The sequence below is a fragment of the Myxine glutinosa genome, chromosome 4 (assembly GCF_964187855.1).
Source record: "Myxine glutinosa chromosome 4, kmMyxGlut1.1, whole genome shotgun sequence".
NCBI lineage: Eukaryota > Metazoa > Chordata > Myxini > Myxiniformes > Myxinidae > Myxine > Myxine glutinosa.
The window spans coordinates 130,842,524-130,866,213 of NC_136264.1; the positions used below are offsets into that span (position 1 = coordinate 130,842,524).

The following is a 23,690-nucleotide window of genomic DNA, read 5'->3' on the forward strand; positions in this document are numbered from 1 at the left end:
ATTATTATTTCAGACGGAAAAGTCGCTATTTAGAGCAAAATAATTACAATCATATATGTATTGGAACTTGAAAGGTCTGAAGCGCCTTTTGATCCAAATTCTGACGAAAACTTCAAAAGCGTAAATATGCTGACGTCATACCTAGATGAACCAATCAGACACGAGCTTTGTATTTTGAACCGTAACTGGCGGCGATCGTAAGTCGCGCAGGTACACGGTGTTCATGGTTTCTGAGTGTCGTCCATTTGGTTCTCCAGACTCCGTTTTGTGTTATGTCTGTCCTCAAACTCAAACGCGACATTAACCGCAGCGCAACGTTCGGTGCTGGATTTTGAAGAGAACTAACCGGACATCATGGTCCATCTAAATAAAGCTGAGGCTCTAGTCAACTGGGTAAGTTTGGACCTTGCACTCCCAAACACACCTGTGCTTTGAGTGTTTGAGCAAGCCATGATGCATGTCTTTGCATATGTTTGCTTTCGTCAGGTGAACTGTGTGGGAGACCTGAATATCTGCAGCCTCGTGCAGCTCGTTGAACTGTCACCTTTCATGGAAATCATTACTCGTGCGTAAGTACGGATTGGGGATAGATCAGTGGTTCCAAACCTTTTTTCTGTCGTTTCCCCCTTCAACCAGTTCAACCGTCCAGATGGGATATCCGTCCAGACGGATTGGGGATAGATCAGTGGTTCCAAACCTTTTTCTGTCGTTTCCCCCTTCAACCAGTTCAACCGTCCAGATTTCCCCCCCCCCCCCCCCCCCCCCCCATATATATATATATATATATATATATATATATACACACACACACACACAAGGACAAAAGTAGCCAAAACACAAAATTTATTCGCTTAATAACATAAATAACATAAAAATATAGCAACACACACACCCGCACACTCCTACACATACATACAAACCTAAAAGTTTCCCCCCTGGAATCCTAAAATTTCCCCCAGGTTGGGAAATGCTGGGATAGAGGGGTAAATGGACTGGGCTGAAAATGAAGGTAGGCCAAAAGCTATTTGGGTCATTCTGTGTACGTTGTGCTGTCCACATACTTAAACATTGATTATATCTGAGTTGTGGATGTTGTGAAACATCAATGAGCAAGTCATCTGTGTTAATGCAACCCTTCCCTACCTCACACGACCCTCTACCACAAAAAGGCAAACCAAAATACCAAAAACTAGAAAGCATCTGAAAATGCAAAGCGTCCGCTTTGTATTCAGACTTCTTCTTCCATATGCTAAACATGACGAAAACTGCTAAAAAAAAAAAAAATTACGATTCTAGGCGACCTTGACCTTTTGACCTCAAAATAAATATGCTTCAGTGACCCAATATGCAATCCCTGCTCAAATTTCAAGTCAATCGGATGAAAATTGACGATGTTATGCAACTTTGACGTTTTGATCTTGTAAAAAAACAAAACAATTGGCTTCTAACTTTTGGTGAACCAATTCAGTGACCCAATATGCAAATTCTTCAATTTTCAGTTCAATTGCATGAAAATTGACGATTCTATGTGATGCTGACCTTTGACCTTTTGACCAAATTATTTAAAAAAAACTAATATTAATTTGTTCTCCATAAAACCACCTTTTAGAGGCCATTTTTCCCCGCAAGCGGGGGTTGGCCTTTTTCGGGGACCGTGGTTGTTGTTGTTTTTCGGTTCCCTTTTTGAAGCAATGTTTTACGGCCGGATGCCCTTCCTGCCGCCAACCCTTTTTGTCGCCTTTTACGACAAGCAGGGAATTACCAGTGAACTGGTACTCAATTTGCCGACCTCGGAAGGATGACAGGCTGAGTCAACCCCCCTGGCGTTCCCCTGAGTTCCTGAGTGGGAGAATTTGTTCTCCATATTCACATAATAAAGATTTGATGAAAATTTGATGACAAAACTCAAATGGTAAGTTTAAATTTCAGGTCAATTGGTTGGAAATTGATGATTTTAAGTGATGCTGACAATTGACCTTTTGACAATTATTAATTTGTCTTCTCCATATTCTCACAATAAAAGTTTGTTGAAAAATTTATGACAAAAGTTACAACTGAGACAGACACACAGAAGTGATTGCAAAGTCCCGTCTCCTGCTGTGTGGGGAATGGGCGAGCAATCCCCATATGTTGTGATTGTTGATGTCCTGTCCATGATGGACCACTTCATCTCTGGCCTTCACTTTCCCAATGAGTAGATGTCAGGTCGTATTGGGGTGTGGTGCGGATGGGGTTGGTGGTGTGAAGGGCGACTCTGCACCTGGATTGGGTGATCGAGTTGGGTGTGTCATGTGGGTGCGGTTGGTGTCATGGAATACGATACACGATACATCATTCGACGTGCCTGTCTCCGCATGCCTTGTTCTATGCTGTCTACATTTTACGTTTTTGTTTATTCCCTGTCCACTTATTTGCAGGAAAGGCCAATTGGTTTGCAGGAAAACAATTTTGTTTGAATTTGTAAATACTGTATCCATTCATCACATTACTATTCAATACAAGAATGGCTTCCAGTAACCCCTTTACTCACTACAACCCACCTGTTTCATATCACACTGATGTAGTTGTGGTGTCGTCGGTTTCCCATATTGTTTCCCTTTAGGAACGGCACTGGAACGGAATCGTCTTTTCCCTTTCACAAAGACACCAAAGAAAAGCTAAAGTTTATCCGGGAATACTTGCAGAGTAAGGTTTTATTTATTTATATACTATTAATACCTGTAATATTTTGCTTGATACAATTGTTTTCTAATGACGTTGAATCGCAACAGTCATTTGTATATCCGTATTTTTGCTGTTGTTGGTTTTTTAAACCAAGTATTATCCATCTATGTATCGTTAAGTCGCAGTTGTTTATCAGTGTTTTAACAATCAATACAATAAACGATTTCCTGTTCTACAGATCACTTTCGCTCCAATCCCTGCATAGACGCTTTGGACTGGACATGGTCCACGGACCAAGGCAATGTGGAAATGAACCTTGCAAAGGTAGAAAGTGGGTGTTTTTACCCCACGCACGCGAAGCGAAAAGCGGGGTTAAGCAATTGGTTCATGTCTGTCCGTCCATCCGTCTGTATGTAAACATCAGTTTATCATCGAGGATCGACTTGTTAAATTGAATGTTATATTTGGAACATGAATCAGAAAACAAACCTGCTGTTTTACAGTGTGTACAGTACTTTGTGGTGAATTCGTCCAGATAGCTCATATGCAGAGAAGAGGGAGATAATATTTTTACTCTGGCTGCCTGGCAGTCAAACAAAATTGAAAATCATTCCAAACAGGAAACGTACTGTTTTTAAGGACGTCATAAAGGACACAAACATACACGAAGAACTAATGCAAAGTAACATTGAGATGGGGTGGTGTAAAAGACGCTGGGGAAAACGGCAGTAAATTCCGGAATTAATTTATTTATACGACTTTTACAATCTTTATTTTATTTAAATTGAATTATATACTTGAACACTCTAGAACACAAATCGTCTTGTTGTCACTTCCAAAACCCTTCTGTTTAACAGTACACAGAAGGATTAAATAAGGTGGTGTATAAGGGTGATGTATAAGATTGCTTCAATAGCGCTAAACTTCCGGAATTTTTTTAACTATCTTGAAAAAAAAATTTTTAATCAAAATCGAAGTGGAGTATAGATTTGAACACTGCTCGGGTATTGTGTTCTATGAACTCTCGATTTATTATTAGAATTACTATCCTCTTTCTTGTCTTTTGAATTTTTTATTTCTGATTCTTAATGAGTGCATTTGCAGACAGCTCATATGCATTCACTCATCACGGTGCGATGTTCGAGTGCGGTCCCTTGTCAGAGTGGCTAAAATCAGACGGACTGATGAATGGACTGCCGACATCGTGTTTGTTGATTGCTTTTTTTATTTGCAAGTATTAAAGTATCATTGATAAACAACAATTAAACTAATAAGACATGCAACGATCTATTTGGGGACGTGGAACAAAAACAGGAGAAAAGAGCATGTGATGCATTTAACAGTGTCAACAGTCAACACCGACATCAATTTTAAATCCTGACAATACAAAGCAAGTTTGGGAAGGCAAGAAGAAGAAAAATAAAATAATATAGAGAATAAGAAAAATAACGGATTAAAAAGATGAGGCTCAATTCTCCGTCGTTAAAATTCATTCCTTGAAAAAAATCACAACTGCTCACAACCTGCAAGGTTTTCTCCGTAGCTCTACAGTACAGTAAACCTTTAAATATCGCGAGAGTTAAGTTCCTGGAAAATGCCGTGATATTCAATACTGCGATAGTTAAAACCAATTTCCTATGGGAATAAGAGAGTTAGGTTCTTGGGCTTCGAGAAAATATAGAGGAAGGTGGGCGGCAGCCAAAAATATACACATCACAATTGAAATAAACATTTAAAATAAATATAAATCGGCTTTATAATGAAGTTTCCTGCTGCTGCGTTGAAGCAGATTAAACATTCAAAAGCAGGTTAAATGCGGCCCTTCCCTTCTATAATTTCACGAATGTACCCACCTCTCTCTCCCCCTCTCTCTCTCTCTTTCTCTCTCTCTCCCTCTGATGTACCATAGTCTTCACGCAGCTTAACTGTGCATACCTCTAGCCTATAGTGCCAGCCCCAAAGCTCCCACCATTCCTCCCCTATTACTGTAATCTCTTAAATTGTTTCCTTTTGTAATCTGTCAGTGTTTCTTTTCTAAATCGTTCTGCAGCTCCGAAACCAGCGAATAAATAACACACTGTCGCTTCTAAAGCTTATCCAAAACCTCCACTTTCTGGGTCAGACATCACCATCGACTTTTTGGCATTTGTTTCACCACTAGCAACAGTTTTCCTCTTTAGAGCCATGGTTAAATATCATTAAGGGCAATAATAACCAAAAAGAGAGGAATTGATTATGATTACACGGAAGATTACACCGAAGGTAGTGTTGACACGGAGATAGGTATAGTGCAGTTCTGTACACGCGCTACATGTCTTAGTTACCACCTGCGAATAAAACAAACGCAGCAGCCCCGCTGATTTATAATATGTGTAAAGTTGAATTATATGTGTAAAGTCGAAACTGTTAACAATAACAACAACCACATTTCAAATCTGGCCTCCAAAGCCAGTCGCCGACTGGGCATCCTCTGTCGTGCGAAGTCCTTCCTTGGTACACCTGAGCTCCTCACCACTTACAAAGCTTTCATCTGCAGCTCTATGGAATACTGCTCTCCCCTCTGGTCTGGTGCTCCTGCCTCACACCTAGCTCGTCTTCACGCTGTTGAAACCAAAGCGTTCAGAATCATTGGAATCTCCCGCGATGAAGCTAACTCCAAGGGCCTTTCACTCACTCACCGCAGGCAGGTTGGTGGTCTTTCCGTCTTCTACCGACTCCTCTCTGGCCTTGCCCCCCAGCTCTCTCTCTGGGCTCTGTCCCCCAAATATTCCTAGAGGTCGCACAAGATCTGCCTGCAACCCTCTTATGGTTAAACTGCCAAAATCAAGACTTTCTGCTCACCTTCACTCCTTCATTCCTCTTTTCTCCCACCTCTGGAACAAACTCCCTCACTCTCTTCAATCCCACTCCACCCTCCAGGTCTTTAAAACAGCTGTTCACCACCATCTCTTATCTTCCCCCATCCAAAACCTTGATCTTTTCTACCCCTGCTAATTTCACCCAAAATCCTACTTTTTTGTTTTTTGTTTTGAAATACCAACTTCTGTCCTGGAAGTCCTTGGTCCCCTTGTGTTTTATACCTCTCCCCCCACCCCCCCCCCCTTCCCACGCCTCCTCCTCCCAAGCCCTCTCCCTCCCACACTTCTCCCTGCTCTCAAATGTTGTGTTTGTCTGCTTCCCCTTCTCTCCCCATCTTGTCTTCCGCTCCCTCTTTTTATATATTTTGTTTGTCTGGTTGATTTGTTTGTGAAATAAATGTTAGCTCTTTCACGAGCCTCGATTCAGTATACAAAAAAAAAAAAAAAAAACACTTCTTTTCTCCATCATTTTATGCATCATCGTCATCATCATCATCATCATCATCGTCATCATCATCATTAACGGTGCTCGAGAAAACAGCAAAAGGCTCGTGGTCGGGGATGAACTCAGCTCAAAAACCGCGATTGATCTAAATTAAACCCCATGATAACTAAATTGTTAAACAAGAGGTTGCCCGCGATTGGTCAAAACCCGCAATATTTAAGGGTTTTCTGTACTGCTCTTCTCGATGGAAGGGTGGGATGGAACATCCTAACGACAGTGCCTCTACAAATGGGAGAAAAGAGGGGGGGGGGGGGGAGTTGAGGTGGGAGTCAGGCTGGATTTTGGGAGTTTAACCACGAGGGGGTTACTAGAAGAACGCATGCATCCTGTATGATCAGAGAAGGGTCGGTATACTGAGAGAGCAGAGAGATAAACAAGTGGAGAGGTGGTTTAAAATAAAATAGAGGCACTACCAATCTGCCTGCAATGTGAGAGCAATAGTCCTTGAGCGTCAGCCTTATTGCAGGAGAAGCCAATAATTTTGAGAGATTTCAGGAGAGAGATGGAACCGATTCCAGGAGAGACAGATGTGATGGTGGGGTTCCAGCCCAGAGGGGGGAGGAACTCACACTCACTCAATTGTGCTATGGACAAAGGCCTTGTAGACTGTGAGTTCCTCTGATTTTCCAAGGATCGACTTGGATTGCCCGAGCATTGCAGGCTGGCTTTGCAAAGGTGTCAGCCCAGAATATATCCTGGCTGATGATGAAGCCGGGAAGTTCAAAATAACGAATCTCTTCCAGTGGCTGACCATGAAAATAAATTGGTGGGTTCATTTGACGATCTTGCTACTGGTATGACATAACGTGGTGTTAAGCTGCAAAAAGGAAGAGAGTTTTCCAGAACAATTGAGAGGTCACTTATGGAGATGAGGCACAAGACTGAACCCAAGACAATACCTTGGGGCACTCCAGCTTCCACTGGGAAATAATAAATAAGTGGCTTGTGGATAAATGTCGGAGTGATACATACGAATGTAGTCTTTCAGAGGAATATCTACACCAGAAGTGGTATCACCTCGTGAAAGCCAACTTTCAGTCGGCCAAAATAGATCTTGTCTGAAGATCTTAATATTTATCTTTACATGAACCACCTTTAGAGGCCATTTTTCCCCGCAGAGCAGGGGTTGGCCTCTTTTGGGCACCGTGGTCCCCTTTTTGAAGCAATGTTTTATGGCTGGATGCCCTTCCTGCCGCCAACCCTGTTAGTCACCTCTTGTGACACACAGGGAATTACCAGTGAACTGGTACTCAATTTGCCGACCTCGGAAGGATGACAGGCTGAGTCAACCCCCCTGGCGTTAATTCAGCGATCGACCGGGATTCGAACCCAGGATCCCAAGCCGGCACCCAAACCGCTAAGCCAACACCAGGCCTAATATTTATCTTTACACGGATGGTGAGTAATCTAGCAGTGGTGTAAGTAACTGTGTTTTTAAATGAACCCTATTTATACCAATATATTTGATTGTGGAGGGAAAGTAGTAAACACGATGAACATTAATTTGAATAAAATTAGAGTGAGTGAAAGTGATACCGATGGCAAAGGAGAAGTTGAGGGTTCTGAGTTACGACGTTTTCTGCAGTTTTTTTTTCCCATTGTCACAAAGCCTTCCTGTGCCCACCTTTGTACCCCCTGATGCCACAGCTGACAGTCGCCATTATGTGCTGTTCATTCACCTCAAGAGGGATGCAGCACAAGATGGAGTCTTTGGGTATGGAGACGCAGGTGTGTGCTCACACGTTCTTGCTGTCGTTATGCATCGTATCACTTTTATCTGACATGCTTAAATCCCCCCCCTTCCTCCCTCCTCCCCTCTCGTGCCCCCCCCCCCCCCCCCACACACACACACACACATGTAAACAAACATGCAGACAAACATACGCGACACAACACGAGACTGTTAGATGAGACAAACATAGCTCAGAGCTTAGGGGATGTGCCGGCACTTCCCGGGGTACTCTGGGTACCAGCAGTGTCACAACAATGGCACCACCTTTCTCTTTCTCACCACACTCAGCGGGGCATTTCCTCCTCCCTATGGGGATTGTCCGTGCTCTTAACCTTTTAAATGCTTAACGTTAAGTAAGGATGCAGCAGGTACCATTTTAAAAGTCTTTGGTATGGCTTGGCCGGGCTTGAACTGCCGACTTCCGAGAAGCGGAGCGGATGTTTTAACCATTACACCGCCGAGTGCATATGAGAACAAAGAGACAATAAAAAGCACCTTGAGAATTGAATTTGACCTTGTTATTGTGTTTCGACGTCTCATTTACGAGAAAGTGGGTCGTGCCTTTTTTCAAAAAGATTCCAAAGATATAACGGGACAAAAAAAGTCGTTCTTTATTCTAACAGGTGGAACTGCGTTCACTGCTCCAGTTTGTGCTGGAACATGAGGGCTGCACGGCATTGAGCAGTGACTTGGAGGAATTCCTAAACCATGGAGATCAAGGTGTGGACTTCCATCTTTACTCTTTTTTGAGCTCACCCTCACATTGATTCACATTTAAGGTTGTTTTGGAGGGAGGGAAGATGGCTGTTACATTAACTCTTTAAAAAGATTATTCTGTCTGGCTAGTGAAAGACTGAGCCATAAACAGTGTCGTCCAAGACTGGTGTTGATATAATTGCATGAAAACCATGTATATTGTGCAACCGTATAGCCTCTTTTGGGTAGTGGTTTATAGTCGTTGTTTTTATGTTGTAAGTACAGAAGGGTGAAACCCATAGTTATTCAGAATGACCTTTTGTAGTAAGAGAAGGGAATAAGAGTCGACCACAGTGAGTGGACTTGCATCACATGGAGACCACTAGGACAGGCAGATTATCCACGAGTAACATGTCAGTTCTAGTGATAGAATTAGATTGTCTAAAGCTCAGAATCCAAATCTGTAATACTGCTGCCTTCACCCACAACCTCTGGGATGCCAGTACAGTGTCTTAAATAACAAGCCATCATTGTACTCACTAGCGGGCACTACCCTTCTCGGTCCACCTACGGTGGGCAATGTGCTGCAGCAGTCTGAGAAATGCACTTCATAATTTTTGTCATTTTTGAGAGAAATTTTTTGTTTCACAAAAAACATAAACTAAAGGAAGATGATTTGTAATACCGTCTGCCACCAAAGGTGGCGATATTTCCGCTACATGTCAATTTTGGAGTTTCAGTGACATCCATGATTGCTCCATTATAGTAAGAATGGCAATGCCCTGTGGAGATCTCTTTAATAATTATTTGTTTAGTTTGTCATTTAATGTGTAACCCTGAAGCAAAACTACGAGTAGATACAATATAAATTGTACATTCAATAAATATAACCCTCTTTCCCCCTTATTTGGGGAAACAGGCTTCTCAGTCTCCCTTAGGCCAAATAATTCACTTACTCATCCAAAATAAAAAGATCTGCACCCATCTGTTCGACATTTTCTAAGATCGGGGAATTATGGACACGTTTATTCTGTTTGAAATGAACGGACCTTTAAGTCCATTAGGACCGTTTGAAATGAACGTTAGGGTAAATGGGCACACTTTTATTTTATTTAAATTTGCTTGTTTTGTATTTGAGCCTTTTGTTTCCCATGCTTTAAACCCTCCCAGTGGTGACCATGAACGATTCTCCATCTCCTCTGATTCCCACCAAGCCTATGGTTCACTTCAAAGAACACCTACATTCCAGCCCTGCAAAGTGAGATGCATCCCACATCAGTTGAAAGAGTCATAGAGCCAGGAACTAATATAAAATTTTGTTTTGCTTGAATAGATTTTAAAATCCTTAAATTGGATTTTGTGGAAATAATTTCCAAACTGCAGCGCCACCACTGTGACCCCCAAACACAGTTTCCATATCGACGGAAAGGTCGTCTTCCACTGTAAATGAGAAAGAAAAGCGTTTCAACTTTCTGGATTTGGAAGAAGAAAAACCTAAACCATGTTTCACAAAATTTATTTAAATAGGTTAACAATCCTGATTTTACCTTATTCTGTTTGCCCCTCAAAAAGAAGACAACAAAGAGCTGATATTCCAGGCCCTCACCTTTTGGGTGGTATGAGGAATAGATATGTGTGATGAATGAATGAATGAATGATCGTTTTAAGGCCATTTTCCCCGCTTGAGCAGGGGTTGGCCTTGCGGGCCCCATGACAATCATGGTTCTCTTTTTGAGGCAATGTTTTATGGCCGGATGCCCTTCCTGGCGCCAACCCTTAGTCGCCTCTTACGATGCGCAGGGATACGGTGTACCTATTCTAAACCGGGGTACACACCGGGATGAAAGCTATGAAAGCTAAATCTTGGAATGATTTTTGAAATATCGCATACACAAGCCAAGTTACCGAGAAGGTTGCCATGGCAACATAATTCGGCCAATCACAGCCATGATCTAATCTGGTTGAGATAATGTCCTTAGGAATAGATATCTGCAATATGAACGCTAAATGTTCAACGGTTTTTTAAATATCACGTACACAAAAGTACATGGACAGATGATCGGTCAATGAAGCTCATGTTAATGTCCCCTGTCCCCGACCTTGGCGGAAGGGCTTGTGATAAAAAGTAAGGCATCGTTTTATTGGTACACACCTTAATCAAGTTCTGTAAAACAGGAACAGTTCAGTTGTTTTCCTCGACTATAATATTCCCTCTTGGTTCCCTCCGACCTCCACTCTTCCTTGACTTGTACTCCAAAAACAGGAGACCGTCTCAAACCCCTCCGTCTCCAGTTTGGGATTTCTTCCGAAGGGCTCCTTTGCAGATCTCTAAGCTACAGCAGGACTTGGTGGAGAGAAACGTGGCCAAGGATGCTCTAGAGATTGAGCTGCACTCGAGGACCCTATTGCTGCAACACAAAGGTGTCATCTATTCACACAACCATTTTGTCCCATTGATGATACACACCATGTATGAAGGATTCAAAGTTAAAACGGCACCAAGTGCCATTGTGCAGACCCCCAAGATCGAGCGCTGCCTTTTGTAGGTCCCCGTTGTTGAGAAAGGCCCATCGCCGAGGTCCTTTATAGCCACATATGGTTAAACTAAGGCATATTATTGACGTGAAACCTATTCTTATTTGAATTGTTAAATCTTTCCCTCTATGATGTCATTTTGCGATTCATAAAAACCCCGTCAAGGAATTTTGCAACATATTTAAGGTTTTCACTGATCTACAATCTCTGCTCCTGGTAAATCTTGCCCCTATTCTGAGACTCTCTTGAAAATCCACTTTACTGTAAACCCTTACTTGTTTTGCTTTATGGGCTGGGACCACAGCATCACATCTGTCTCCTTGATTCTGTGGAATTTGGAATCTCCCATTATGAGGCTGAAGCGCAAGACCGATTGCTTTCGCATCGCCGGTAGGTCGGTGGTCTCTCTTTTTCTTCTGAATATTCTCTGATATTACTCCCTCTGGTCTCTGTCCTTCAACCCTTCCTAGCAATGCCAGGATGCATGTGTTCTTCCCATATCCCCCTTCTGGTTAAATTTCCAAAATCCAGACTGACTGCACACCTCAACTCCTTTGTTCCTCCCTTTTCACATCTATGGATCCGCCTTCCAGAGGCCATTCTTTCCCACTCTTCCCTCTAGGACTTCAAGCAAGCATTGCACAGCCACTTCGTGTCATCCCCCATCCTGACCCATGATCTTTATTACCCCGCTTAATCCTCCATAACACAACCCTCTTACTTGCTGGTTTCAGTGTTCCCTCCCCTTCTCTCTTCCTTTCCTGGTCGTTCATTCCCTGCCGGTTGTGCCCAATTATTGCCCCACTACCCCCACTGTCAATTCAACCTCGCTCTTCAATGAGCCTTGCTCTTGTAGGGATAAAAACTGTGCTTTGCAGGATAAATAAATTTCCAATTCATTTGCACGAGATAATTATGAAAAGTAGAGAGATTTTTTCTGAACACGCTGGGATTCCCATGTTGTGAATTATATAATTTCTCATTTCATCTGGGTCAGAGTTCTGATTGAGAACTCTGTATTTGGAAAACCTCCTGCTGTGCAAATGCTTTTCGCATCTTCATTAGACGGAGTCCTCGACTTCTGATGAGATCATCTTCATCTAGGAGGTTTCGTTATTTCTTTGATTCTCCAACAGTGCTGGATGTTGGTTGTCCTCTTTTTGTTTGATTTCTTTTTGTTTCGCTAGCAAGATGATTAACTCGGTGGTAGTGGGCTAGCATTCAGATTTGTCTCGTTTGCATTTAATTCCTTACAAAGCGGGAATCGAGAAGAAACTTTCACCCTTTTGGAGGGGTTCTTATGCTGACTAACCAATCTGCTAGTGTTTATTTATGGACATTCTGAAGAACACAGGATACCTTTCAAAAAGAGTAGGCCATTGTGTGACGTGCCCTTTCTAAATTCCCGCCAGAATCTCTAGTTGATTTGGCAGCACCCTTTGACGAGGCAGCAACCTGACCAAGGTAAATTCTCGACTATGGATATGACCACAGCACGCAACTCCTTGCAAGCTTTGCAAAGGTGTGGAATGGATGGAATTTTCTTTTTCAGATAAAGATGTGTGTCGTTTGCAAGATCACATTCAGCAGCTGCAGGATATAGCGTCTTCGCACCCTCCTACACCTCCACCACTGGACCAACTGGAGCTAAGGAGAAAATCAGAAAGGTTAGCCTTAGATCAATGTATGTAAGTAAATAAATGAATGATGGAACATCGTGTCAGGGATCAAAAGGAAAGCTTTGCGATTTGCATGCGTTGTTACCTCTGCCACCGAGGGTGGACATAAGTTGTGTTTTCACTCCTGTCTGTTTGTCAGTTTGTCTGTGAGTGGGATATCTCAAGAAATTGTGGACGAATTAGGTTGATATTTGGTGGACAAGTTGAGTGTGTGACAAGGACGAAATGAACTAAACTTGGGCGCGGAGTTCCGGCCAGAGTTGAGTTGCAAATGACATCCATGGTCTCTTAGACATGCCATCCTCTTGGAGTTATCCAGAGGTGACGTCTGCCTTAAAACCATCACAATATATTGTTGCGGATCTCGAGCCCGTCGACGTACTGAGGGGGGGGATTAAGCCCTTTTCCCCCTCGAGCTTCGAGTCCACGAGGCGGCTACCCACTTTACACTCGTGGGGGCAGATTGCTGAGCAATTCCAACCGCCAAACCCGCAGCGAGCGCGTGGAAGGGTTTCCGGTCAAGAACCCGAGTACCTTCGATACATGTGCCGCTGCGAGGACGGGGGCTGGACCTCACACGAGCCCTCACACGAGCTGGTCTGATACGCCTGAGCGGTTTGCGTGTCACGTGTCACGTAATTACTATGAATGAACCCGATCGAGCGGTTTTATCTCGTGCAATGCGAGGCCAATGGTGAAAAGACGTAAACGACCAAGTTGGAAACAACACAGGTTTATTAACAATTGTACAATGGTCAGATAAAAGAGACACAGGAGAGAAACTTAACCGTTCTTACTTACGTACCCAGACAAGGGCCCTCGGACTCACTCGGGGAAAGGAAGGATGAAGAGGACGCGCTCAAAGCGCGGCCGCTTGGTGCAGCTCGCCCCGGACGGCTTGTTTGGCGTCTCTCCTCGAGGATGTTCGCAGCAGGGACGTCGGCTTCAGCCGTGCACGTACAGGAATCTCCGCAGCGTGTCCCGAAGTCGGCGAGGCAACCGCGCACGTGCAGGGAGTCCAGGCAAAGATATCGCCGGAGAATAGGGCCACGAGAGAGATCGTCCTGCGAGAGCGTTTCCCAAGAGAGCGAGGGCAAAAGGGAGACCAGAGCCAGGGAGAACGGGGCAGCAGAGTGAGCAGAGTCCAAGGCCAGAGAGAGCTGGGCAGAGCGCTGAGAGCTTCCTCGAGGGTCCGGGGCAGGTCTTATATCCCCCCATTAGAATGTTCCACGGGCCTCCAATGGCCACCGGGGGTCACGTGTCGTGATACCACCCCCATCCGTTACTCCCCTTAGTTCTTATTGGCCGCTTGCTGCTGGCCACTCCCCTTTAGCTCCCATTGGCCGCCGTTGTTGGCCACTCCCCTTTATCTCCATTGGCTGTTTGCTGCTTGCCAGCCACGCCCTCCGACTCCTTCCTTGGGCCTCCTCGACTTGTCCTAGGCCCAGCACATGGCATTCCAGGCCCAATGAGGCCTACCCTTACTTACCTGCCTCAACGCATACTAACACTGGGAAGGAGACTATACTTCACATTTAATAAGAAATAACTGGCTAAAGCGAGGCTACATGTTGTGGTGCAACTAACTAAAAGGGGGGGTTGCCTTTATTTACAAAACCACAACAATGTGTGTGTGTGTGTGTGTGTGTGTGTGTGTGTGTGTGTGTGTGTGTGTGTGTGTGTGTGTGTGTGTGTGTGTGTGTGTGTGTGCGTGCGCGCGCGCGCTGGGCAATAATCATGTTGGGACAATAATCGTGCTTTAGATTTGCTATTGTGATAACGATAATGGAGATTAATTATCGCGATAGCTTCTACTCATGCTCTAGTAGGTAAATCACACCTTGAATCGGGATATGGACGATGTATTAGCTGCTTTTAGCGATTAGTGTGTTTAGTTTCTCTCAAAAGATATACCCGTATTAAATGCAGCTCTATAAAATAAAGCAGGTGATATAATATGTAATGTATTGTCATGTCCCCGGGGTTAAGACCCCTGGGTGACGGATGGCCAACCGAGCTTTAACTCTGAGGCGTATACCCAAACCATGGCGGTGTTATCTCTTGCACGCGCGGGGGTAGTGGAGGGCAGCGTGGTCTTACCTGTACGGACGGACGTGGCATGGGGGTTATCCGATCCCCACAACAAATAAACGTACAAGACAGACCAATCAACCATACAACAATTAAAATGCAGCAAATGATGGTTTAATGAAAATATACGCAATACAATAAAAAGGTGACACTAAATTCCTAAATTAAGGGACCCTCCATGCGGACTTGTATACAACACAAGGGAATCATAAATGAAAATAAATGCATAGTGTGGTGCGTTGCCTGCTACTCCGCTCCAGCGTCCTTGACCGTCACAGATTCCGCATCCCTGTGCGGGAAAACACGCGTTGGCGCAATGTCGCGTTCACCGCCAGCTGCCAACGCGAAGCGAACAGGCCCGAGCTCCTCCCTCATCCTTCCCACTCGGCTGCACTGAGCCCCGATGCTCCTTTCAGGCGCACACGGAATCTACCCTTATACCCTAACTAATTAGCATAGCTCCACCCCTTGCATGAAGACAAATATACACTTACGCGATATCCAGGCCTGACTTAATTACAGGAAGGTTTTTTCTTCTTCGTGACTGTCAAAGCACACTATCCTATACAATCCTACCTTGACTAAGGTATTTCATTACCTACCCCCTACAAACAAGAACCACCTTTAGAGGCCATTTTTCCCCGCAGAGCAGGGGTTGGCCTTTTTCGGGCACCGTGGTCCCCATTTTGAAGCAATGTTTTATGGCCGGATGCTCTTCCTGCCACCAACCCTGTTAGTTGCCTCTTGTGACACACAGGGAATTACCAGTGAACTGGTACTCAATTTGCCGACCTCGGAAGGATGACAGGCTGAGTCAACCCCCCTGGCGTTAATTCAGCGATGACTAGGATTTGAACCCAGGATCCTAGGATCCCAAGCCGGCACCCTAACCGCTAAGCCAACACCAGGCCTCTACCCCCCACCCCCCCTACAAATGTAACATTATATTGTCCAAGATGTAATTTAAATGGTATATCATGAAGCAATAAACATCCAAACAAACGACTACTCAAAGCGCCCAAAACACTTCCAGTGTCGGAAATCAATGGTCTGTTTGAGTTTGCTTTGTCTGTACATGAAGTTAAACACTCAAGGCAACATCATGTCAAACATCCAGAAGATGAGCGTCCTCGGTGTGCTGAGTTTTGGCACTGAGGACAAGAACAAGCAGGTAATCTCGTTCTTCTTTCCTCTCATCATTCTCGTTGTACCGATCAGAGTGGGAAAGATGGTGTCGTGTGTTCCATTTATTTATTTGTGTATCCCATTTTTGCTTGGTGTGTTCTGTTATCATGCAGCTTGCTTAGTGTGTTCTGTTATCATGCAGCTTGCTTAGTGTGTTATGTTAGCATGCAGCTTGTTTGGTGTGTTCTTTTAGCATGCAGCTTGCTTGGTGTGTTCTGTTAGCATGCCGCTTGCCTGGTGTGTTCTGTTAGCATGCCGCTTGCTTGGTGTGTTCTGTTAGCATGCATCTTGCTTTGTGTGTTCCTCATTAGTGGGACACTGTCTCAAGCCCCACTGATATCACACGTGCTCGACTAATGAATCATTTTGTTTTTAGGCTGCAGCAGGTGATGCTCCAGGTTCGTGACCTGAGGCAGAGATTGTCATCTTCTGAACGGCAGGCAGACAGGCTCATGGTCGAGAATGATGCGCTGGCAACAAAGGTATCGGTCTTGCTCATATCTTCCATCGTATGCATGGCTTATCTTTGAGTAGCATAATTTGCTCGGGGTGCAGCTGTACCACTGGTACAGTGCCCCCTTTGGGTTAGAACAGGAATTTGTTCAGGGTGCCCGGGACTGCCCGCTATAGCTCACGTACTCTTCGTAAAAGATACTGTATCTGTAATGTCCACCAACTAATGCTGGCAGATGGGATCCCAGTTTAATGTCTATCCAAGGGACGGCACACATTGATGAATCATCCTGCCTGTGAAAAACCAGGGTGACAGTTTATAGCTAGGCTGAGATTCAAATTCAGGACAAACAGCTCAGACGTGATTGTGTGTGTACCTCTAGGCTATCCTGCCAGCCCAAAGGAGACTTTCGCCATCAATGATGTTGCTACACGCAGTTAGCACGTTATTGAAATGGTGTCGAATATATTTTCCCATCATGCTTACTGTTCCAAAACTGTCCATACTATTTAACAGTTGTACTTGGGGCCTCCTTTTTATTAGTCCCCTACCGGTGTACACAGGAGGGACTATAGGTTTGCTCTCCGTCCGTCTGTCAGTCCGTCACGCAAAGAACAGTTTTCCGGACTTTTTTTCTAAACTCTTAATGCTAATGATTTCAAACTTGGTACATGGTTTCCTCATGATAAGTTACAGATAAAGTTCGAACTTCACGAATCTTCGATCATTTTTGACAAAGTTATGGCACTTTGAACTTTGGTAATTTCCCCAACAGTTTTCCGGACTATAATTTGGAGTGCGGTAAGTCAAAGCTGTTAATATTCCTTGTTTTAACTCCAATTTACATTGTTTCCACTTTTAGTGAGAAGTAGGGGTCTGTGCAAGCATTCATAAACTTTATTTGGTGCAAATTGGATAATTTCTAGCCGAGTTACCTCAGACCGTGAGTTGGTAATTATATAATTCACACATAGTGCAATACGTGCAGGCTGCTCCACGGAGCGACCTTGCGGGCTTATTTTAACTCCGATTTACATTCTTTTTCCCCTTTTAGTGAGAAGTAGGGGTCTGTGCAGCCATTCATGAACTTTATTTGGTGCAAATCGGATAATTTTTAGCCGAGTTACCTCAGATCGTGAGTTGGTAATTATATAATTCACACAGTGCAATACGTGCAGGCTGCTCCACAGAGCGAACTTGGTACATGGTTTCCTCATGATAAGTTACAGATCAAGTTCGAACTTCCCGACGTTTCAATCATTTTTGACAAAGTAATGGCACTTTGAACTTTGGTAATTTCCCCAACAGTTTTCTGGACGACAGACTGCCGGTAGGGGACATGTATTGCAGCGCAATACTCAGAATGCTTGTTTTAAGTAGTTTCTATAGCAAAAATAATTAAAGGTGTGTTGTTGTTGTTGTTGTTCTCATCCTAAGTTGTATTTTCCTGTTTGTAATCTCTCTGATTTATTTATTGACAGCTTCGATACCAGGAGAGTATTCTTCGCTGCCAGCGAGTACGTCTCAGGGCAACAGTGCGTTCTGCTCGGTCTGAGTACCGTGCTTGGCAGGCTCGTTGTGCTGGGCTGCAGAGAAGCCTGGCTTCAGTAACGGATGAGAGGGTAGGCCATCCAAGTCGAGATGTGTTACTCGTGTTACTTTTAATGCAATGGAACAACTTGATGAAGATCCTCCAGCATAATATAATAAGATATCCAAGCACTTGTTATCGAGAATGTTAAATTCTTCGCTTCTTACTTGCCTTGCAGGATTGTCTGGCTGAACGTCTGGAGATCCTTCAGAACAAGCTAACATCGCTGATGACTTCACATGAGCCAGGAATTTCTCGGCCAGAGGCCACAGCACTGGAAGAGGTTGCAGCGCTGGGTGTGATGGCTCAACTTGGGAATTGTGGGTTCGGGATCGATGGTGCGCTTGGCTGGTCAGAGTGCTTTGCTTCTCCTGACATCATGCTCAACGTCGGTGATTTAAAACAGCGAGTGCCTGAGAGTGCAGATGAACATGATGCAATTAACTCAAAAGGATGTATTAAGGAAAACCACCGACTTGTGGATTGTGCAAGCCCGAGTGATGACACCTGTGTAGAATCTCCTCTGGAAAATTCTTTTTGTCAATCTGGAAAACAGGGTGACTGCAATAACTGTAAATGGCTGCGCATCATTCATGGAGTTGATAGGGACTCTCACTCCAGTCGTGAGATTCCCGCAGAGACCTGTGCCTTAAGTGCGGGGGAAAAGGTCAGAGCAGGAAACCTAACTTGTTGCCAAGGAAAATCTGAGAGCTTTTCAGTCCACAGCATCCATAGGGGAACAGGTGATGACATGGGATTGGCAGCACATAATGAAAATGTTAATGCTGGAGTAAAAGATGAGGCTGGTGGATCAAGTGTTGACGATGAAACTAATTTTTTGCATGAAGATGAGTGGAAAAGAGTAGAATGTGAAGCTGAAAAAGCAAATGATGAAGTCGAATCGGCAAGTACACTGGACGAGGTCGATAAAGTTAAGAGTATTAAAGTGATGAGTGAAGATGGGGTTGAGGATACTAAAATGGAATATGAGTATGCAGGAAGTAAAGATAAAGCAGATATTCAACCAAGAGATGTTTGCAGTGGCAGAGGTGAGGTGGACGTTTGTCGTGGTGTAGGTGATATTGACGATAGTAGTGCTGGAGGTGATATTGACGTTGGTAGTGCTGGAGGTGATATTGACGTTGGTAGTGCTGGAGGTGATATTGACGTTGGTAGTGCTGGAGATGATATTGACGTTGGTAGTGCTGGAGGTGATATTGACGTTGGTAGTGCTGGAGGTGATATTGACGTTGGTAGTGCTGGAGGTGATATTGACGTTGGTAGTGCTGGAGATGATATTGACGTTGGTAGTGCTGGAGGTGATATTGACGTTGGTAGTGCTGGAGGTGATATTGACGTTGGTAGTGCTGGAGGTGATATTGACGTTGGTAGTGCTGGAGGTGATATTGACGTTGGTAGTGCGGCAGGTGATATTGACGTTTGTAGTGTTGATGATGATGTGGACGTTGGTAGTGCTGGAGGTGATATTGACGTTGGTAGTGCGGCAGGTGATATTGACGTTTGTAGTGCTGGAGGTGATGTTGACATTGGTAGTGCTGGAGGTGATATTGACGTTTGTAGTGTTGATGATGATGTGGACGTTGGTAGTGTTGGAGTTGATATTGATGTTTGTAGTGCTGGAGGTGATATTGATGTTTATAGTGCTGGAGGTGATGTTGACGTATGTAGTGTTGATGATGATGTGGACGTTGGTAGTGTTGGAGTTGATATTGATGTTGGTAGTGCTGGAGGTGATATTGATGTTTGTCGTGCTGGAGGTGATATTGACATTGGTAGTGCTGGAGGTGATATTGACGTTGGTAGTGCCGGAGGTGATATTGATGTTTGTAGTGCTGGAGGTGATATTGATGTTTGTAGTGCTGGAGGTGATGTTGACGTATATAGTGTTGATGATGATGTGGACGTTGGTAGTGCTGGAGGTGATATTGACGTTGGTAGTGCTGGAGGTGACGTGGACGTTTTTCATGCTGGAAGTCATGTATACATTTGTAGAGCAGGAGATGACATATCTTTGTTTGAAAATAATGCTTTGAATGAGCACAAAGAATATCCTGAGCTGATGGAAGGACTTCAAAGTGAAAAGGTAGCCCAGAACTCCAACACTCATGTCATGGATGAGGCATCAAGAGTGGGATGTATTTTGGTGCAAAGCAATACTGAAATGATTGTTGAAGATGGCTGCCAGGAGAGTGAGAACGATGACGTTGAAAAACACAATCAAGCTGAAACAAGAAAAGTGGAGCAGGAACGAGTCTCTAAAAACTCCGCTGAAGATGTGGAATGTGACTTTTGGGCCACTGCCCTTGGAACGCCATCTGAGAATGACGAGAATCCATCTCGATTCCAAACTCTTCATCGACGCTCTCCTGCCGCACTTGAAAAGAGGCACTTTTGTGGCGTGGCTCACGCATCGTCGAGCAAGGTGAACTTCAGTAAAAACATTTTTCATGATTGGCAAAAAATAAATATTTTAATGCATTTTGTGCTTTATTGGTACGAGCGAAAAAGGAATGATTTGATTCAGATCTATAGACGTGGTTGTGAGTTAATACTGTGGAATTCACAATTTGAATCTGAGGTTGAGGAATCACGATTTTGACTCGCCACCTGCAATTTGTTAAGTTCACCCTGAAATATTAGAAACTTCATTTTTAGCTCACCTGGAACGAAGTTCAGGGGAGCTTATGCGATGGCGTGTTGTCAGTCCGTCCGTCGGTCAGTCTGTAAACACTTGAAACTTCTTCTCTGAAACCGCTGATGGGATTGCGACCAAATTTGGCACAAATGATATCTGTTGTGTTGTGACTAAAGTTTGTTCACGGCATAAAAAAAAAAATCGGGGTCTAAGGCGGTTTACCCGGTCAAAGTGGATCCAGGTTTGACCCCCCAAAATAGAAATTTTCTTTTTCCTCTGAAACTACACACACGATTTCGATGAAACTTGACCACAACCTTCAACACCCATGCTGTACCAAAGTTTGTTCACGGCATAAAAAAAAATCTGCCCCTTTAGGGTTCTATGGGGGGGGGGGGGGTTGATCCCCCAAAAAGGTATTTGCTTTCTTTTCAGAAACTACACACGCAATTTTGATGAAACTTGACCACAACCTTAATCACCCCATGATGTACCAAAGTATGTTCACGGCATTTTAAAAAATCTGCCCCTTTAGGGGTCTATGAGGGGGGGGGGGGGGTTGCCCCCCAAAAAAGGTATTTTTTTCTTTTTTTGTTTAAAGTCTTATGATTATGTTGGTACGATTCTACATGCTGCCCTGTCTTCTAGCAACCATTGAAATTGGTTAAAAATACCCTTAGTCGGTGCAGTATACTGTTTATTCTACCAGATGAGCGCCAGAGGTATTGCCCCTATGTTTTGTTGGAATGCCATGTTTAATCCACAAGATATTGCCATTCGTAATGCTCAGGCCACAGTAATCATGACTTTAAAGTTTAAAAGTACGCCGGCCTTGATTTGGCGTGCCACCTCAATTGTTACTCGATACTCCAACTGCACATTGCCAAATTTGGAACGCTTTTTGAGATGCTCAAAACACGATTTATTGATCACTTAGAACGTACCACAGATGAGACGTTAACTCCACAAAAATGACTTGTGAACGAGTTTGTGCCCCATAGAACCAGGTTAAAACTTGCCTTATTTTTTACTTCCCTTCTCTTCCTGGAAAGCAAACCCGACCGAAGGCAACCTCAGATCATTCAACAAAGTCTGCACAAGTGTGTGTGTGCACTCTTAGGAGAGCCAGAAAACACAATCTGCCCAACCTCAAGATTGAACTTTCAAACTAGTCTCCCTCCTCCAAAACCTGGTGGTACCTTGTTAAGTCTTTCTCTGGAGTATGCTCATCCTCCATACCTTCACTCTCATCAAATGGCACCACAGCCGACTCTGATTGTGAGAAGGCTGAATGCCTCAATTCTGTGTTTGCTTTCAAATATTGTATCCCTAACCCCTCCCTCTCTGTAACCAACCTTCCCAGCCGTACTCGATTGCTCCTGGACCATGTCTTTTGCACCTGAAAATGTAAAGTTTCTGGCAACTCGAAACTCTGATTCTGCAACTGGACTGGACGTCATCAGCTCACGTGTCCTAAAAACCTGCTATGCTGCTCTTGCACTTCCTCTCTCTGACCTTTTCACCCTATCATTCGCCCAAGGTCATCTTCCATCTGCTTGGAAATCTGCCAACATCACGTCATTACATAAACAAGGTGCAAAAACTGATCCCCTTAACTACAGACCAATCAGCTTACTTCAAATAATCACCAAGGTCATGTAATCCATCATCACACTTGACATAAAATCCTTCCTTTTCTTCAACGGCCTCATCTCAAGTCATCAGTTTGGATGCAGATCAGGTCACTCTACATTGGGCATGCTGCTTCCACTTTCCCTCAATGTCAGACCTGAGATCAGGGTCGTCTCTCCAGACATATCTCGAGCATTTTATATGGTTTGCAGGCACATCCCACCTTGTTCTTCAAACTCTGCCTATGGCATCCAAGACCAACTCCACACATGGCTTACTGACTTCCTCTACTCTCGTAGCCAACGTGTGTCTCCCAATGGAATCCTCTCATTTCCTCTCCCAGTTATGGATGGAGTGCCCAAGGCCGTGTTCTCGGACCAGTCCTATTCCTGATCTTCATGAATGATCTCTGACTCTCTGGAAAATCCCCTTTATCTATCTGCTGATGACTCCACCTTCTGCCGTGACATCCCTCATCCTTCAGATGGGCAGGCAGCAGCCTCTTCCCTCTCTTCAGATCTTGTTATAATCCAAGCTGATCAAACACTTGGAATATGTCTTTCAATCCTGACAAATCTCACACTCACTATCTCTCTCCAAAAGGACCTTCTGGCAAACACTCCCATATACTTTCTTAACAATCCTCTTGAAGAAGTTCAGTCACTCAAACTCTTGCGTCTCACTATCAGCTATGGTCTTTCTTGGGCAAATCACATTTCAAAGTTGGTGACCAAAGTGACCAGCCAACTGGGCATCCTTGTCATACAAAGTCCTTCCTTGGCACACCTGAACTCCTATCCCACCTACAAGGCCTTCATCCACAGCATGATGGTGTACTGCTCTCTCCTCTGGGTTGGTGCCCCTGCCTCAATTATTGTTCAGCTTGACACCGTGGAAACCAAGACATTTAAGACTATTGGAATCTACCGCGATGCAACTGAGCCTATGGACCTCTCACTTTCCTATTGTAGACAGGTTCGTGATCTCTCTTGTTTTATACCACCTCTTTTCTGTTTGTGGAGCCTCAGCTATATCCATGCTTTATCCCACCTCCCCCCACCCCCCAAGGTTTCTGCAGGGAGCACACAGTCCACCAGCAACCCCTTTCTGCTAAAACTCACAAAATCCAGAATCACTCCTCACCTTCACTCATTTGTACCTCTTTTTTCTAGCCTATAAAACCAACTTCCATGTTCTCTTCAATGTCATCCTTCCCTCCAGGTCTTTCTCAAATTATTCCCCATCTAAAAGTAATTCTATTTTCTCCTCTCATGAACCACCCTCCTCCTCACTCACCCCCCCCCCCCCCCTCCTGAACCCCCCAAACCACCTTCCCCCAATCCCCAAGCCCTTCTCCTTCCGAATTTCCAGTTTCTCCTTCTTGACAGTTTGCTCCTGTATCCATCTTATCC

At 44.2% G+C, this 23,690-nt stretch overlaps 1 protein-coding gene across 1 annotated transcript in view; it reads left to right on the forward strand.

Moving 5' to 3' along the window:
* The first annotated feature begins 186 nt into the window (after positions 1-186).
* The window catches only part of LOC137425215 (uncharacterized), a 39,504-nt gene continuing 16,000 nt past the window's right edge, over positions 187-23,690 (forward strand). Inside the window, exons 1-12 of the mRNA XM_068113407.2 lie at positions 187-393; positions 487-569; positions 2,603-2,685; positions 2,903-2,988; positions 7,675-7,755; positions 8,383-8,479; positions 9,626-9,713; positions 10,719-10,876; positions 12,543-12,657; positions 16,322-16,427; positions 17,881-18,021; positions 18,169-20,433. Coding sequence (XP_067969508.2) covers positions 355-393; positions 487-569; positions 2,603-2,685; positions 2,903-2,988; positions 7,675-7,755; positions 8,383-8,479; positions 9,626-9,713; positions 10,719-10,876; positions 12,543-12,657; positions 16,322-16,427; positions 17,881-18,021; positions 18,169-20,433 — 3,342 coding nt within the window. The 5' untranslated portion in view covers positions 187-354. The remainder of the gene's footprint in view (positions 394-486; positions 570-2,602; positions 2,686-2,902; positions 2,989-7,674; positions 7,756-8,382; positions 8,480-9,625; positions 9,714-10,718; positions 10,877-12,542; positions 12,658-16,321; positions 16,428-17,880; positions 18,022-18,168; positions 20,434-23,690) is intronic.